At 36.3% G+C, this 19,041-nt stretch overlaps 2 protein-coding genes across 2 annotated transcripts in view; one reads left to right on the plus strand and one right to left on the minus strand.

Annotated features, from left to right (window-relative positions):
- Positions 1–5,555, plus strand: part of LOC118266124 (follistatin-A) — a 28,438-nt gene extending 22,883 nt beyond the window's left edge. The window contains exons 4-6 of the mRNA XM_035579498.2: positions 2,951–3,166; positions 3,406–3,627; positions 3,786–5,555. Of these exons, the coding sequence (XP_035435391.2) occupies positions 2,951–3,166; positions 3,406–3,627; positions 3,786–3,859 (512 nt within the window). The 3' untranslated portion in view covers positions 3,860–5,555. The remainder of the gene's footprint in view (positions 1–2,950; positions 3,167–3,405; positions 3,628–3,785) is intronic.
- A 299-nt stretch (positions 5,556–5,854) lies between these two features.
- On the minus strand, positions 5,855–18,957 carry LOC118265963 (mitotic spindle assembly checkpoint protein MAD1). Its single transcript, XM_050694826.1, has 14 exons — positions 18,692–18,957; positions 18,441–18,613; positions 18,058–18,246; positions 17,313–17,471; positions 16,680–16,874; positions 15,797–15,979; positions 15,093–15,266; positions 14,655–14,797; positions 13,760–13,923; positions 13,227–13,366; positions 11,713–11,790; positions 9,960–10,069; positions 9,441–9,539; positions 5,855–8,869 (listed from the first exon to the last, which is right to left on the minus strand). Exons 1-14 carry the CDS (start codon positions 18,831–18,833, stop codon positions 8,662–8,664), a joined length of 2,157 nt encoding a protein of 718 aa, XP_050550783.1. The 5' UTR covers positions 18,834–18,957; the 3' UTR covers positions 5,855–8,661.
- Between the last annotated feature and the right edge of the window lie 84 nt (positions 18,958–19,041).

The following is a 19,041-nucleotide window of genomic DNA, read 5'->3' on the forward strand; positions in this document are numbered from 1 at the left end:
TAGTTTTGAATATTTACTCAATACTCAATACTCAATACTTTATTGCATGCCATAATGTGTACATAAAAACAGTTGGTATGTTAAACATAGAATCAATTATGGACCCTGTCGGGCACAGCAAAGTGGATTTTTACAATTTATTTAATTACATTTTATTAGGAGAGAGGATGAAGGCGCTTCTTTAAATTAATAGTAAATTAAAATTATAAATATAATATATAGGTATAGGCTAAAGTTAATACATACAATACAATAGTGTACCTAATCATTTTAATAGTATTTTTACGATATAAAAACAAGTTACTAATTAAAGATTAAATATAAAATGAAAAATGTCACCTATTGTTTCATGTCAAAGATTTTTTGTTATTGAAATTTGTCGTTTAAGTACTCGTCAATAGTGTAATAGCTTTTAGTTATTAGCAATTGTTTCAATTTATTAGTAAATATATTATTTTTGTCAATATTTTTTATGTCTTCCGGAAGCTTGTTGTATATTTTAATGGACATAACATGTGTACCAGAAGAGTGCATTTTCAATCGTGAAGTGGGTATGTTTAGTCTGTTTTCATGTCTGAGTGTAATTTTATTTACTTAGGTAACTTTTTTATAGATAATTTTATGGTCATATTTCTAACATTTTTATTGAGAAAAGTTTCCAACTTTGAAAAATGTTAGAATGTAAGGAATGATCATGATCTTAGAGCGATTAAGATCTAACATCTAAGTATGTGTGTCGCCTTCATTAAATCCTCGTCTAGCCAAGAGTCTGGCATAACCAGTCTTCCTAGGCCTCATTCCATACTTTATTAATATCTAAATGATAATATCCCTCGATAATATCTAAGTAGGTGCATAAAGTTGGATGTAAACACCGTTACAGTACCTCATCCACTTCATTCCGGGGCTTATAGGCGTCATCGACAGCAAATATCTATTTACAAGTTACATAAACTTCTCATTGTAGCTCAATAAATATTCACTTTATGCAAAATAATGTAATAATGTATTTTCATAGATCCTAAGGTTTCTAACGGCTAGGTTCTTAATTCATTAGTTACTGTTTTCAATCAGAATAACGATAGAAAGGGCTTTCGTAAGTGACACCAGCATCTACCGATCTGTACCTAGGTAGGTAGGTACAAGTACGATCTAGTTATTTGCAATTAGGTATGTAAAGTATGTTAATTCTTAGTTTATCTGAAATGGATCTATAAATCAGTATCATTGGACGCTCAAGAAAAATCGCGAACTACACTAATTACAAACATGTTTTCTGAAACCCCAGACAGCTTTTGATAGAGACCGTAGGTACATATCAAGCTTGGATAATGAGTACCTATCTATAACATAAAGCAGACGTACACCGGCCACGGCCGATCAGAAACGATAAATTCCAAGTAATCTACACTCTGAAGTCGGACACTCGATCGTCTACTCTTCTAGAGCAACACTCCATAAACCGCAATCCGATTAGGGATTGCAATCCGGTGTCATTTTCAATCCGGCCGGATTTCACCGGATTGATGCTAATCCGGCCGGATCCGGACGGATCCGGCCGGATTTTAAAGTTACTTAGGGCCTAGTATTTAGTGGATTATAGTTTTGATAATTATGTATAAAAAGAAAATAAAATACGTAATTATGGAAAATAAAATCACTTTTAATTATATTTTTTGGTATTAATTGTAATTGTTGGTACTATTTGTACTAAATCAAATTTAAAATTATGAAACTATTTTTAATAATAAAGTAATCAGTCTGACTCTCACTTATTGCTGTACCTATTTATGTAAGTATCTGAAAGTACTTAAGTAATAATAATACTATTAAACTCTTATTAATAATTATAATCTACACAGTTATATAACAAAACAGTCTTTTTTTGTACTTCTAAAACCAACAACTTTAGTTCATAATCCTAAGAAACAAAACAAGAAGCATTTATTTTTTGCAATGCAAAATTCAAATGAAAATTATTTTGTGCCTGAAAAAACGATCTAAGAAAACAAATAGTGTTTATTGTACTGTCTCCTAGTCTGCTTCTGATGGCACTACAAATATAACCTGCGGCAGAAAAGGCCCTTTCTGCCTCAACACTGGTTGGCCTAATCACCATCAAGTAACTGTAGATCAGCGAAATGTGTTTTCCTTTTACTCCTTCTACTTCATAAGCAGTCATTTCTTTTTACCCGACTGCCAAGGAAGGGTTATTTTTAAAGTATTTTCTCATAATCTGTTTCTTTTTTAGCATTAACTTACCCCCTATACCCTTCTTTTTCTTGTATTTTTTGCTTTACCGGATCCGCCACCGGATCCGGCGTTGACTCACCGGATCCGGTAGGTCCAAAAACACGCCGGATCTGCCGGATTACCGGATCCGCCGGACCGGATTGCAATCCCTAAATCCGATACAATCCCGGGAAAAGTGCGGGATTTACACAGCGCGCGCCGGCTTGACTGATTTCTATCATGGTTATAATGTTACACCGACATTTCTATGCACAGCCGCGCCTTTCGAAACTTCCCAGCCACAATTAACTTTATCTTGAACAAATTTATTGCTTTTAAGTATAGTCGTTAGCGCTATACACTTTTATGTTTACGCAGCAACTCCTGTCGAGCGATTCAAATGATAACTCTAAATTAACTACACATTGCAAACCTTAGATATACAGTGTTTTAATATAATAAATCCATTTGGTTTATGACGCAATTAGGTTTGAAAATTCATCGTAAAGATATCAACTTACATGTATCTAATCCGTCGTAATTGAGTTCGCTCACACCTGGACAACGATATTTATTTAGTAGTCTCTAATTAAGTGATCAAGTAGTGACTGCATAATGGCAACTTTACCCCGCTGAAATGCAAAACATCTTTGTAGGTATCTAGGTATTTTGGCTGTTTCATTTCCTTGTAATATCACTATTTACTCTGTTGTTGCAGAGGGCAGTTGTGAGGGTGTGAGATGTGGTGGCGACAAACGTTGCGTGTTGGACGCAGAACTCGGCGCGCACTGCGTTCGCTGTGGCGCGTGCGGCGTGGCGGGCTCGCCTGTCTGCGCGGTGGACGGCCGGACCTACGCCGGCGCGTGTGCGCTGCGACGAGCTGCGTGTGAGCGGGGGAAAGCCCTGCCACTAGCTTATAGAGGTCCTTGTATAAGTAAGTGGAGATTTCTGAAGAACAAATTGACTTACGATCTGGTCCATCGCCGATTGTGTCCTAAATAAAACTTCTACCAGTGAATTTACGTGTAGGTAGGTACCTAATGGGCAGACCCAAGCCCTGTGCCAACCGTGGGAATTAACCTCTTTGTTCAGCTCCAGCAATAGATGTATTTTAATCTGATGATTAGTTAGCTTCATCAAGCTAATGATGGTATAATCAAATGATTGTTGCAGCGAATGCGACGTGTGCGTCGATATCTTGCGGCGCGGGGCAGCGCTGCGTGTCGGGCGGCGCGAGCGGCGCGCGGTGCGTGTCGTGCGGGTCGTGCGGCGCGGCGGCGCGGCGCCAGCTGTGCGGCTCGGACCGCCGCACCTACCCGTCGTGGTGCCGCCTGCAGCGCGCCGCCTGCCACGCCGGCCGCGTCGTCGACCCGCTACACACCGGACCTTGCAAAGGTACTTACATCTAACGAACCACTTCTAACACTCAACCCAGCTAAGAAAGTTTCTTTGTGGGCTATCCCTTGGCCGGATTCTGTTGTTAAGATTTTAGGCTCAATTTGTTGACAGAAAATTATTATTTATATTAACTAACGATTATTTTTTGTCCACAGGCAACAAAAACATAACGGACAATAGTGTGATTGAGAGAAGTGTGAGCGAAGTGGACACCACGCGCGTCCTATAGTCATTGACTCTCTAGTATCGTGGACTGATCCACTGGCTTCGTAGTTCAGGTGACGTAGGCGACGGGCCGGCCGTCATGGCGCCCCACGCGTCGATTCATCTACAAAAGTTTTTGAGCATTTTCTTCTAAGCCTCGTAAAAGGGTCATCGTTTTGAAATACTCAGATTTAGGTAATTTTGGGCAATTGAATTGAGCCGACTATTGGTCGAATGGAGTGGACCTAATCAGTAACACAGAGCCGTAGTTTAACTTTTTCAGAACCGTTAAGTATTTAATTACAAATCTTAAGGCTCTAAGGGACCGCTCCATTGTTCGGGACTCCTCGAGTCAGGTATTAAAATTCAAAAGTTTTAGCTAGTTTATAGATTTAGATAAATCTGTCGAGCTGATGCACCCTTTCAAACTTTGTAGATAAATAATTCTATATATCTAGTTTTAAATAATTAACACTTACATTATTAAATTTGAGCACCAAATCGTACTTAATATTTAGTCAAAATGTTAAACATAGGGACTGTAGTTAGCACAATATTTGGACTTAGGTACTTTCTATATGAATAAATTCTAATTTCCGTCTTGTTGAACGTCGCTACATGAACGAAGCTCGTATTAGGATGAAATGCAACTTTCATCGGACTGACATAATGTTCTTAAAATTTAATTAACTCTTAGTACTTTAAGACTTAAATAATTTTACTTCACGAGATGTGGTTAACGCTTAATGCAATATTTATTATTAAGTTACGAGTATGAAGTTTAGTGCAATAATTTTATTGAAAATTGTATGAAATTTATGTTATATGTTTTGTTTTGTTTGTCTTTACACATGGCTCGAGATGCGTTAATGCGTAGCACATAAAACGTCAACACGACATTCGGACATGTTTAGAGTGTTATACAATACGTTTTCAGTATTATGTGTATGTAAGATTTTTAGACTATCGTTATTTTCGAAACATTTTACATTGAAAATTAAGTGATTTTTATAGACTGTAGGTAAAAAGTAATTTATTGTTACTTTTAAATTATTTCCAAAAATGTTTCCAAGACTATTTGTATGTGTGTTTTATCTTCGTGAATTTCTCTGAAATGAATCAAAGCAATGTGTGATGTCGAAGCGGTAGGAAACTCTCTCGGTCCTTCTAAGCTTTAAATTGTAACATGTTGGTCTACTACTCTCTGTAATATTATGTAATTATGTTACTGCTAATTATATAAACAGGACAGCGGACGGCATGAGCTTTAATGCACACATAATACTTAATTTAATACCTACATCGAATTACTACTGTTAATACAAATTATTTTAGTCTGGCAATACAGCGCGAGCGAGGCGCAGGCGCAAAAATCTCAAAATTTGATATTTTTTTGAAAATTCGAAGAGGGGAAACGCAGCTCAATAGTTGTTGAAGTCATTGTATAGTCATAAAAGCTTAATAATTAATTATATTATGTTAATTCTTTTGTACGAAACGAAAAATAATTGTTTATATGTGTACTTACTTTAACTATTGTGAACAAAACAATACATAATACAGTAGCTCGGCTCTTGTCAATTATTTACTAGTGCTAATCACGTTGTTAACTGTGTCTGACTATAATAATACTAAATTGTTGTAGTTGAATTCATTGCAAACATTAGATGATTTGTATAATATATTGTCCTTGTTTCTTCATAAATATTTTACACTGGTAACTGTATTCTTATTTTATACCCTGCTCGAAACTAATAACTGATCTCAAAATCTCTCAAAATAGATCGATTTACGTTTTCAACAAACTGATAAAGGTACATTCCAGGTAAGAACATAGTAAAAACAGGTTGACTCCTCAAAACTTATTAATTAAACGACAACAAACCACACTATCACAAAAATGATTCTAAGTAATTGAACTGGGAACATTTACCGTGTGTATAAATTTGAATCAAAATATGATTCTTATAGTCCAAGCTATTAAACCTCATAAGACATTACCGACAATAAAACCAATATATAGACACAAGAGACACTTTTATTACATTAAAAAGACCATCCGCCACGACGGTGTCCGCACCACAAAATGAAGGAATGTCAATATTTTACAAAACATTTATTTCTTATTGAAGTACAAAATTCTGGACTGTCATTTATAACTTAAGTAAATATTATAATATCTTACAATTTGAACCTTTTGCCCTATTTCATTAGGACACTATGAACATACGACCAGGTTGCACCATAAACAAAATTGATACAATTTGGGGTGTTTTCACCTAGTGACTATGGTGTCTAACTGGTTGACAATAACCAAATCAATCCTAGTGTTTGTTTTAAGACCCTAGCGCGGGCTAAGAGCGACACTTTGTATCCTTGGTACAAGTTTGCTAAACGAAACATGAGCGCGTTCGGCACTCTGATTGGTCGGCGCGAATGAACCAACCAATCAGAGCGCGAACGCGGTCTAGGTTTTTAGTTCAACGGGAAGCAAACTCGTACTTATGGTACTAATTTCCCGGCTCTAATGAACCAACCAATCAGAGCGCTAGACGTGATAATGTCAGGTCTCTCTGAATACACCACGGTTGCGTAACTATTCGTACAATCATGGTATCCAAATGAAATAGGATTCTTAAAACAAGGAGATTAATTCATGTGCGTAGCTTAAACATTTACATGACAATTATACAGAAACGGATCACAATTATTGCTATTTATTTCAAAAAAGCCTTTCGATTTTAAGTAAATAATTGTAATTATAACAAGGGTTTACTAACTATTAACAGCTAGATTATATTACAATTTGATTGGCGATACGTTATGAAGTTTGTCCTGAAGAAAATCTGAAATGGATTACCAATCAGACCCAAACAGTATTTACAAACAATTATTTAAAGAAATAAATACAGTAGTGTATGCGCTAAGTTGCGCAAGCGATTGGACAATTTATGAGGTGTTCTAAAATTATCTGCCACAACTTTAATGGGAGGTAGTGTTGTGTTTGTTGATTATCACATTATCATTATCAGTTATTTGTGATCATCACATCAACAGCCAAAAGGCTGTGATTTTACAAAAAACTTACTCACTTTGTTCGACAAATTACCGAAAAACTCCATAACACATCGCCAAGTTTAATAACTAAGTTATGAGAGTGTCTACTTATACAATCTAATATTTTTACAGGCTACCGACAGAACCACAAGATAGCACATATCACAAATACACATTCTGACATTTTATACTTTCGCAAACACAGGAACAAACATATCATTGCGTTAAATACGTCGGTAAGCAAATTGTGAAACAAGATTGAACAAAATCGAAAATGTATTGAAATATGAACCTTACTCTGTTAGCAATAAGGAATACGAGAAACGCATACAAAAATCAGTTTTTAAGACTTGCTTTAGGAACCACTTCCAACTTTCTAAAAGGCGAATTTGTACTATAATTTGGAATTTAAATTGAAATATACCAAATTGGAAGAGGGTTTAAAAACGAGACCTTGCCACAGAATAATTTGCACTTTATCCGTCTGCAAATAAGAGTCACAATAGCGTAACTCGAACACGATGCTACCGTTAAAAAAAGGCTACATGAAGAAAAAAATATTCAATAAATAACAATTAAAATGATACTTATGTCTTCACAATAAGGTTGTCAATAGATGAGCTAATTGTTCTCTAAGTTTCTCTTAATTCAACTTCAAGCTTATGATACAAACGTATTCCGCGATAATTATTTAAGAACATTCAAAAAACTCGTTAATATTGCGAGAAGAATGCGACAATGGAACGTTTTATAAAAATATTTGTATTATAATATGAAAAGTCTAACAAGAATTATTTATTTACAACTTTACTTAACTATGTATTTTTATGACAGCCGTATTTACTGAAAGTCAAGTCTATTAAGTCTTGACTATTGACAAATGGAAGAGCTTGAAGAAGATTAAACAGGTTACCTATTATTCTAAAATCGTGTCTTCATATGAATAGTGAGAAAATGTATGAGTATTTGGACACTATACGTACCAAGAGGCGATTTACGGGCTAAATCTATTGTCCACGTACAAAACTAATAATAAAATATTGCTATCTCTTACTCATATGTAATAAAAGAAAGAGATAATGAAACTATTACAATAGCGTCTAGAAAATAGGGCGGTATGTTCCCTAAGTTCGAAAAAGGGATCCTTCCACTATACTAAGTGGTTGTTACATGAAATTAAACACTTTGTATATTGTATTAAGGTTGAACATCGTCTATCCGAATGAATTAATTGACATTGCCTCTTCCTTCTCTGTTATTACTAATCAAGGATAGCAAAGTTACTATTTTAAGTTCGTGAACATAACGTATATTATTTAAACTACAAGCAATATTGAACCTTAGCTATTTATTTATAACAATTAAGTTACATTGTCGCATCCTTCACATTTCGAGCAGGACTTATTCGACTCTGTCACGATAAAATTACAGGTGATTTTGTAAATTAAATTATTGGGTGAATGGAGAAGGAAATAGGCTAAATTGTACGGGCAAAGCCTAAGGAACTAGTACAAAATAATTAGAAATATTTGCTGACCATTTCTCTTTATTTGATAGCCGCGGCAAACGACCAGACAGATCACCTGTTGATAACCAATAGCAGCCGCACATGGACACCCGCAACACCAGAGGAGTTACAAGTGCATTGCGAGCCTTTTAAGAGGGTTCACGCTCTGACATGTGTTCTAATACTACACAATAGGTGCTTTACCCGAACAGACAGTGATTTTAAAGAAACTTGATTAGATTATGAAGTTCTTTACCTAGATTTCACTGCACCTGTTGCATCGTAGTTCTGGTGAAGAGTTCCATGGTGAGAGCGCTGAGGAACAGTGGTATGGAGCGATGTTGGTGCAGGTGTAGCTCGACCAGCTCGCCCAGCGTCGACGAGTAGTCCGTGTGGACCATCTCTATGCCGTCGTCGTCTAGTGTGAATGTTAGATACTCTTCCGATGATTCCGCGTACATGTTTGATATTCTGTAATGGTAATAGAAATATGTTTTCGAGTCGTCAGTAGCAGCGCGACATTCGCCGCGTCGTGTGTCGCGGAATGCTCCTCATGAATATGAGCCTCTAGCATGGCTTGAAACTAGTCGAGTTCCTCGTCAAAACATTACGTGAGTAAGCCGATAACATAATAATTAATTTAGTATGTCTCACGAAAGTTACAATAAAAATGAAATATGTTTTTTTTACTAAATACAGTGTTTAGAAAGTCAATGTTAAGCCTAAAGCAGACTATCATGGACCTGTTACGTTATATTTTAATTCATAATACCGATATTATCATCATCATCATCATCCGGAAGACGTCCACTGTTGAACAAAGGCTTCCCCCTCTGTCCCCCTCATGCCGATATAGCATTAAATCGTGGAGGACTGAGGGAAAGCTTGAAGAAATTAATATCTTCGAAATAGATATACATAATAGGTTGGTTTGAATGGAATATCTACACTGACTGACTGATATCAGTCCGTGTAAATGTCCATGGTCATCTTCCTAAAGACATCTAGAAATATGCATAAGTAAAGTAATGAAAGCACTCACCTATAATTCTTATGTCCAGTTCTATCAATTTTATAACCTAATAGCATGTAGCACACGTCTCTGTACTCTTGCGCCGACGACGTGAACTCTTCTTTCAACCTGAAATCCAATGCATATTGCTTTTATTTCTATTTAATGTAACCCCTTCTTTGCTTTTTTTACTAGCAATCAGGGCCCAAAAATGTAGTTTCTTTCTCAATTAACTTAAAATCACGGTTTATTCAAACTGTGATTTTTATAGAGAAAAGTTCTACTAGTTTCGAGTCACAGAGGGACTCTTCATCATGAGCAGCGTGCGCAGACGCGGCGACTTTTCTCTATTAGGTAACGTGGGTAAACTGTGATTTTCAGTTAATTTAGTATGTCTCTAGATAGTTACTTTCCCGTTCTTCTGCAAACAAATCAACATTTTGGAACAAGCATACCTATAGCTTTATTGCCGAACCGAATAACGGATAATTCTATTTTTACGTTCCAAAAATGCTTATATGTGGATTAACTCAAAACAAATGATAATACCTTTTAAGTTTAATGCGACTGCTTTCCAGCTGTTGCTTCAACTGCTGCATTTCTTCAGGACAGGCACGTGAACCGCTTCCTTCTCGCAAACTTGCTTTTAGTCTTTTGATCTATAAGGAAACAAATACAAAATTATAAGTATAAACATCAATATAAATATGTGCGCAAGCCACTTTATAAATAACATAACACACGTTTTGTGTTGGAGTAAGCAGATGTGCTATTTAGTCCCAAGTTATTGTTCGAGGATGGTCGACTAATTTCCAGCCACACCGGGGCTCATAATCACAAACTGCGCGCGTGGTTCCCCTCCCACTTAAATAATTCCTCAAATTCCAAGCCACCAGTTTTACCAACCATGAAAGCGAATGAATAAATCTAAGGTACAGAACAAACGGTATCTACATGGAAGCACAGCAGTAATAATGAAAGATGACATTGTACAGGATGTTTAGAAGTTCGATGGGATTGGGGTGATCACAAGACGTTTATGGAAAATTTGAGCTTTATTTCCATAACATACGGCTTTCCAAACTTATTATGTTACTATATTAGTAGCTTGATTAATATCTAATAGTATCCACCGGAAACATGTATTCTATAGCGAGACGCTTTAGAATATGGTGTATTACAATTTTACAATCTCTTTCCATAAATTAAAATCAGGCAGACCACGACATGTTGCCATATACTTTTCAAAATTTACAGCTTCTACATGTTTTCTAAATATCACACAATTTGCTAGGTCATTTTACATTCGCAAAGCTTAAAACTTACGTGTGGCGCACAGCGTCGTGATCGTGTTAAATACGGTCTAAATCAGTTCAGCCGTTTCGGAGAATAATGTGATAGACATGCCAACAAAATAAATAGAATAAAGGCTTCATTCAGAGTGAAGTACTATTTAGTTCAATCCTAAAAATCTGATTTTTGTATATACCTATTTCTAACTAAATTAAATAGCAAATGTATAACGAGCAGTTATTTTAATTACTTTCCTAGACTATAGAAAATATTTCGTATCTGCGGGCGGCGAGCAAGGGTAGCTCACCGCCCAACAAGAACCAGACTGTGCGTATGGCGTATCGCGTTAAGTGCGCGCCTCAAAGAGCCATCAGACCACCACAGATGGGGCCCAGTAGGGCAGATACCTGGTACCTAGCGAGTTACCGTGCCTCCGGCTCAAAAAGCAGGAGAAGGAACGAGATGGTTTTTTGTCAGTAAGAGTCTGACACTCCCTCTCCCGTCACCCAAGGCGGGAGAAGACATTAGAAAATTTTCCACCTTCAAAAAAATACTATGGAAAATATACCTGGACAAACTACGTATTATCTATTCTTATTCTTTATTTTACACAATGGTGTGTTACAAACACAGTACTTACAACTAAATATGTTGATTAGACTAGCAGTTGACTAAACTACATAAAAGGTAGATGGATATGTAAAGATGATTATTATAGTCCAAGAGCTGGTTGTCATTTTTGGTAAGTCAATTAAATGCAGTATAAAACATGTATTTACTAATAATCAATAATGGTTTAAAATTTTAAATACAGAAGTCCAAGCCCATATACCACAATGGGCAAGGAACTTGCAACTCTACACTGGTGTTCCATGGGCAGAGCCAATTGCTTACTTGATTTTAATGATCACCAACTCTTCGACTATTAGGTTATAGCTCAGCATTATATTATATGACAACAGACAGATAATAAATAGTTGTGCATATAATTATGATATAAGCAACATACCTCTTCTTGTGCAGCCTCTAGGTCTAACTGGATTTGTTTTTGAGCTTCAGCGGCAGGATTGTTGGCTAGGTGGAGTACCTGGTAGAGGAAACACTAAGTCATAAACTCATAAATGATAAAACATAGGTTATGCTAACTTTTAGTTAAAAATCAGTACATAACATACAGTAGTTATGTTTTTAGAGTTAAATATAACACAGAATAACACAAAACCCAACCCAACTAAATTTATCCACTATAACGTCCGGCCCGCGCGACCGTTTATCTCTCTAACGTCCAGCCGCGCACGGCATCCGAACCGCGCGCGACTCGCAAGTTCGTCGTAACAAAAAACCTATATAGCTACTGAACCGTAATGCCTAGAATAAAGAAAAGAATACGAAAAAAAAGATAGAAGAATACTGATCAATCTTAACGATTTTTTTAAATCTTTAGTTAATCTTTAAAATACAATAAAACGGGTTAAACATGAAACACAGAAAAAAAAAAACAGAATTATTTCTACCTTTTTAGAATATACGGCACAACTATTGCATATTTTATCAATAAAATATTTTTACAACAAACTAGACTCATTACCCTTTCTTTTGATGTATAATATTCGGTTAACTCTAAGTATTGTAATTAAATCGAAAGAAAACACTACTCGTAATTTTACACATCAAAAAAGCTGAGGAACACATTGACATTATTATGGAATCTTCAATGAATTTCGTATATTTCTCTTTGAAAAATGTATTATTTTGCTTATTACGAAATGTATTTCGATATTTTATATACTATTGTAATGCAAAGTATGTAAAATATGTATAAACAAAACTAAAAGTGGCCAACACCATACGACCGGCCATTTTTTTCGAAACAATCGTTTGAAGTTAAAATTAGACTAGATTTATCAGCTAAAACTGTGATATTTATACATCATCGTAAAGCACAAATCTTCTAGTTTATTTTGATGTATAACACTTGCAAGATAAATTAAACAAAACTGTAGTATTTACGACATAATTGTTGGAACTCACAAAAACACTTCACAACACGGGCGTAAAACGAGTCAACTAACTTTAAAAATTTATATTTTGTTTGTCAAAGCATATTACAATGCCATGTCTTATTTTTTCGTCGAACAATTTATTCAGCTGTATAGATAATCAGTCAAAACTCACCAAACAAGACTGTATTTTAAACTAGAGGGAGTTAAACAGAACTCGTCGCTTTGGATACTATAGTATCCATGGACGTATGACGCTCCTTTTTTTTGGATACCGTGCTATCCATGGACGTTAGAGTGGTTATTTGTATTTGTTGACATTTCAAAAGTACCTAAGTATAGGGTTTAATTGGAATAAATGATTTGACTCTAACTTTGACTTTGATTTGAGACTTGCACGGCAGTTTTTAATTCACATATTACAATAATGTTTAAACATTTGAAACTAAAGATTTGCTGCTTAGTTCTTGTAAACTGCATATTTTTATGAATAATGAACAACAATTTTACTATACCGTCGTACCTTGGTCTGTGATTGCGCGCCGATACGTTCCAAGTTAGCGTGCAACGTGTCCCGCTGCGCCCGCAACTTGGCTACGTCCCGCTTCAGGTTCTCAGCCTCCTCGCGCCATTTGCTCGACTCTGCGCGTAACGTCTCCACCACTGCGGAAAGGTAAACAAAATTTTGATAAAGATTTTGTACGCAAAACTTAAATGATAAACTGTTTTAGTTTCAGAAATATAATGTCTGAAATAGGTTTAAAGAACTTTGAAAAGATTAAGAAGTTAATTTTCAGAAAGAATTTTGTTTATTACGAGGTTGAGGATATCCTTTCGCTCTATCTCCTTTTTGGTGACCATGAGATTGATTGACAAGCAATACATTAACATAACTTGTAACACGTAAGTATCTTAAAGGTAAGTAAAGCATTCTTTAACTTTTCGGTGACCTAACTCCGATCACATTCCTAAGTCGCCGCGACAAAGCATGAGAGTTATGGCAAACCTCCTCCTCTAAATATGTTGATTATAGTAACAAAATGTTTGAATACAGACGTGCGGTGTGCGCGGGCGTGTCGTGCTGGGCCAGTAGGTCCCGGTAGGCCTGCAGCGCGCGCTCCAGCTGGTCCACGCGGGCCGCCAGCAGCGCCGCGCTGCCCGCGCCGCCCTCCCCGCACAGCGACACCGTCAGCTCCTTCTCGTAGCAGTCCAACTGCTGTCTAACGGGACAAACCAATATTATTATAATACTGCCTAAAAAAAACTATGACTACTTTTCACATGCAAGAGTCATGCTACCACAGCCTCACAGAAAACCAGCTAGAAACAACTTATGACTCTTCTGGAATTACAAGTATTCATGGTCAACATAGATTGCTTCAAATAAATCTTATGCTCGAATGCTGTTCTTAAAATGACTAGTTGTTTACTTATACAGTGGGAATGTAACTAGCTGTATTGGTTTTCATACATATTTTTATTTATTTGTTTAATCCTTAATGTACACAATACAATTAAATAGTACTAGCGGACCCGACAGACGTTGTCCTGTCTACACGTCTTTGATTTGAAAATTTTAATCTTTTTTTTAATAAGCTAAAACATTCTGGACCTTTTTGGTGAAAATTATTATTCAAATGTTATGACAATATCTAACGTCATTAATATTTGACACTGCGATGGTAGCGCCGTCTGTCGGATCCAATGTAAAACATTCCAAAATCAACAACTACTAATAAATTAAAAATTAATTAAAAAAACCTTGTCCAGCGGACAAAATTGTGAATCTAAACCATTCTCAGATCCCCTTGAAGACACACAAAAAATTTAATCGAAATCGGTTCAGTCGTTTAAGAGAAGTTCAGTGACATACACACTTACAGAAGAATTATATATATAAAGATAGTAGTAATTCAAATATTTAGCATTACGAAAGAGATTAGAATCCTACCTGTAGCTATCTCTCTCGCGGGTGACAAGTAGCAGCCTCTTCTGCAGCCTGTGTATAAGACTCTCTTGGTTCTTGCGAACTACTTGCAGCTCGTTCAGCTTGCCTGTCGCCTTGTCGCGCTCGAACTTTATTGTTGCTACTTCCTACAAAGACAGTAGATTGTAAATGGTATTTATATAAAAGTAAAATGGGATTTACATTATATAAAATTAAAACGAATGATGACTGTTAATAAAGCGAAAGAGGTATGTAAGATTCGTAGCAATTGGCGGTCAATTGTCTCTGCCTACCCCCATGGGAGACAGGCGTGAAGTTAGTTAGTATGTAAAAGTAAATCTTACAGAGAAAGACTATATCAAATGCAACATATGTAAGAAAAAACAGTTGAACTTTATATAAGAATAATATAGATTTTTTCTTTGGTAATAAAAGATATACCTCAGTAAGTTGTGCTAGTTGCGACTGTGCCTGCGAGGAGGCGGCGGTGGCGTTGAGTTGGCTGTTGAGCGCCGAGTCCAGCGCCGACGACAGCGACCGCGCGCTGTCCACGCCGTGGGTGCGGGCCGCAGACTTCCATTCTTCTAGAGCTGACTCTAGGGTTGCTAGTTTCACCTGTAAACCATAATATAACATAATGAATTTGTTTTCTTCTTTTTAAAATAAAACGTTGCCCCACACTAGAATTTTCTTCTATGTCGTGGGTGTGTTTGCAAACATACCAAGTTCACATACACATGACACCCAGAACCGAAACAACAATTTATGAATCACAGAAAGAGTTGATCCGGGAATCGAACCGGCTACACGTTCCACGGCAGTGGGTTAGCCAGCTATTGCGCCAACCATTCAATCGTTAAAGTATTCTATGTCATAATATAACCATAAAAAGCATTATGTCACGCGGAAGATATGTTAATAGACAATGAAACACCCGCTCTCCAGGGTTTATGTTATGGGTCCCATATAATAGGTAGATTTTCATATACATAGCGTGCGCCTATTACCATATATTAAAACAATCGAAACCATAATAAGTATTTTTGAAAAGCCAAAACTCTTCAATAACTCTTTACAAAACCAGGAGTTGGACCCGTGGTTTGTTAAGTTGTTCTAAAACAATTAACTTATTTGCTAACAGTTACCTTGGCCTCATGCAGTTCATTCTGCACAGGCTGCAGTACATCGACCCGGGACTGCAACTGGTGCACTTGTTCCTCCAACAGCAGCTTGTTGCACACTGCATCCCGCAGTGACCTCTCCTGTGAACGTAATCTGTTCACTTCCTTCTCCAGCTCTGCCATGTTGCTTAGGCGTTTTTGTGCAGTCTGTAACATAAATAATTGAATGTGTTAATTTCACAATTGTAATCATAATAATTTTGGAAATGTTAGTATTTACAGTGACTTTTTGAATCAAACGTAGATAAATATTGAAATGAGATAGTTTTTTTTTTTTTTGATAAGCAGTTTACATGGATGGAAATCACCAGGTGGTAACTGATCAGCAGTACCACCCATGAACAAATACAGCACATATTTGTAACTTTTTTTACATATTTGATGGGTCAACGTTTGGCCACCATCTCGCCTGGTGGTAAGCGATGATGTGACCTATGATGGCGCACGTCTGCCCATAAGCAACCTATTTACTCAGGTCTTGAAGACACCCAGGTTATACCCATCAGGAAACACAGACTCCAGTAAAGAATTCCACTCCCTAGCAATAACTATACTATAAGTAAATTAAATCATTGATTTCTTGATTCCATTTCATAGTCACAATGGTAAATTATCTATACTAATATTATAAAGCTGAAGAGTTTTTTTGTTTGTTTGTTTACGCTAATCTCCAGAACTATTGGTCCGATTTGAATAATTGTTTTTGTGTTGATAGTGCATTTATCGAGGAAGGCTGTAGGCTATAAAATATTACGCTATGACCAATAGGAGCCAAGCAGAGCGGGTGAAACCGCGCGGAAGTAGCTATCCTATAATACAAAATTCGACATCTATCTAAGACCCTCACCTTAGCCTGTTGCTGCCAGTCTTTATAAGAGTCTCTCTCATACTCCAACTCCTTGAGTTTGTTGGTGACGCTCTGAAGCTCGAAGGTCTGCTTCTCCAGCTGGGTCCTCAGTGTGGTGCACTGTTCTGCCCTGGTTGTTTGCTTTGCTACCTCGCCTTTTAGTATTTCTACTTCTGACTGAGCTCCTTCCAATGCCTGCAGCATAATAATAATATCATTTAGTGCACAAGAAAATACCTACATCAATGGTGAAAACAGTTGTTCACATTCTATTAAATGGTATAGGTATCAGCAAAGATATTTTGATTCCCATTTAAAAAAAAAAAACAATGATTGATTCACTATTAAAATTATCTTGATATGTTTACTGCTTCTGTACTAAATAAATCTTTATTTAGCCAATAAAATCTACATCTACACTACTATAAAGCTGAAGTTTGTTTATGTTTGTTTGTTGGAACATGCTAATCTCCAGAACTACTGGTCCAAATTGAAAAATAGATCCATTTATCCAGGAGATTGTCCATATATCAAGCAAGGCTATTAAAGGCTCTAGCACATCACGCTATGATCAATAGGAGTCAAGTAGACCAGAAAACCGTGCAGGAGTAACTAGTGTGTTATTAAAGTTACCTGTAACAATTCATCCATATCCTTCTTCATCTCGGACAGCTGGTCCTTGCTGCTGACACTGCACTCCAGCAGCTTGTCCTTCATGTCAGCTATCTGTTTGTGTAACTCCGCCTTCTCTCTGTCCCAGTTAGCTTTCTGCTCTTTGTGCTCCTTCAAATACTAAAATGAAATTGTATTGATAATATTGATTGAATAGGAGTCTTAGTGTAAATTGTAACTTGTAGAGCTTCCATCCATTAGTTTATTTGAGTAAGCAGTTTATTACAATAATAATTATACTTTGTATTGCATTGAATATTAAAAATATTTATTTACGAAATTCAGTAGCACATGAATACTATTACTGACAATTACTTTACTTACGCTGGAGTTTAGCCCTGACACAAAAGCAGAAACAATACTATTACCATATTTTATAAACATTTTCCTTCAACTTAACTTGAAGACAAACAACAAACTGTTATTCCTAGTCTGCATATTGATGTTTTATTGACAATTTGTATATTCAAATCAAATCACTTTAATGCATCCATAGTGTACAGTGTGGTCTACAATTTTTGTACAGTAATATGTTCCAACTATATATGTAAGCACACTCACAACACAGGAGAGAATAATGGTAATAAGGAACATGTTTTTTTTATCACTCACAAGGGTCACCGGTGAGGATTTGCCTTCAACAGTTTTCAACTGGCAGTCAAAGACTTAAATATAGGTATTGATCAAAGTATGAAATACACATTACCTGGCTAAACTCATCCTTAAGCTCTTGTTCTCTTCTCCTAATCAGTTGCAACCTGTCCTCCATGTCAGACAGAGCTCTCTCGTCCCTCTTGTGTTGTTCTATGAGGGAACCCTTCTCTTCTTCAAACAGTATCTGCATCTCTTTCCTAATTGTATGTTGGTGGTTTATGCGGGATTCCAACTTTGTTATCTATAAAAAAAGTGGTTATGTTTACATAGTGTAAATATGTTTACAATAAAATGTTTTTATTTTAGGTAGTATACTATAAATGAGTATTACAAATACTTTATTTAGCATACAAGAGTTGACTCTTCATAATTATGTTAGATATCAAATAATAAGGATAAGGAAAATTCTGTACTTATAAGAAAGCTCCTATTTACCTGAGCTTTAGCAGCTATCAGATCTATCTTCAGCCTCTTAGCCTCCCATGGCGATGGCGGTGCAGACGCCGGTGTAGAGCTAGATTCCGATCGCACACGTTTCTCCGGCGTACATACATCATTCATGCAAACGCTAGACTTTCTTTTGCCAAGTGATAATAGGTTATTGAGTCCTACAAAAATTTAATGAATTAGGAATTTTCGTGGAAAATTATTCATTATAAAATGCCTAAAGTTTATAAAAACCTTACCTTCTTTTAGAGATTGATTACTATCAGAAAAATTCAATTTTGTAGCGGACGACAGTTTGTCTTTCGGCGGGTCCGTATTTATTACCCGTCTGAACGGCTCCAACACATCATTGAACAGTGACATGTCTCCTTCTTTAGCCATATTGGCACGGTTGTTAAAATATTAAATTCTATTTATATCAATTAAAAGTCATTATCTACCGAAAATTACAGTAAAATTAAAATACCACGGAATACAACAACGCACGTACTTGTAAAACACTACCACAGACTAAAGAGGGATTTAGAGAAGAGGTGGCGAGGTGTCAATATTTTCACTTTTAGTCGATTCGTTATATTTTTGACTATAA

Source organism: Spodoptera frugiperda, chromosome 7, assembly GCF_023101765.2.
Source record: "Spodoptera frugiperda isolate SF20-4 chromosome 7, AGI-APGP_CSIRO_Sfru_2.0, whole genome shotgun sequence".
Taxonomy (NCBI): domain Eukaryota; kingdom Metazoa; phylum Arthropoda; class Insecta; order Lepidoptera; family Noctuidae; genus Spodoptera; species Spodoptera frugiperda.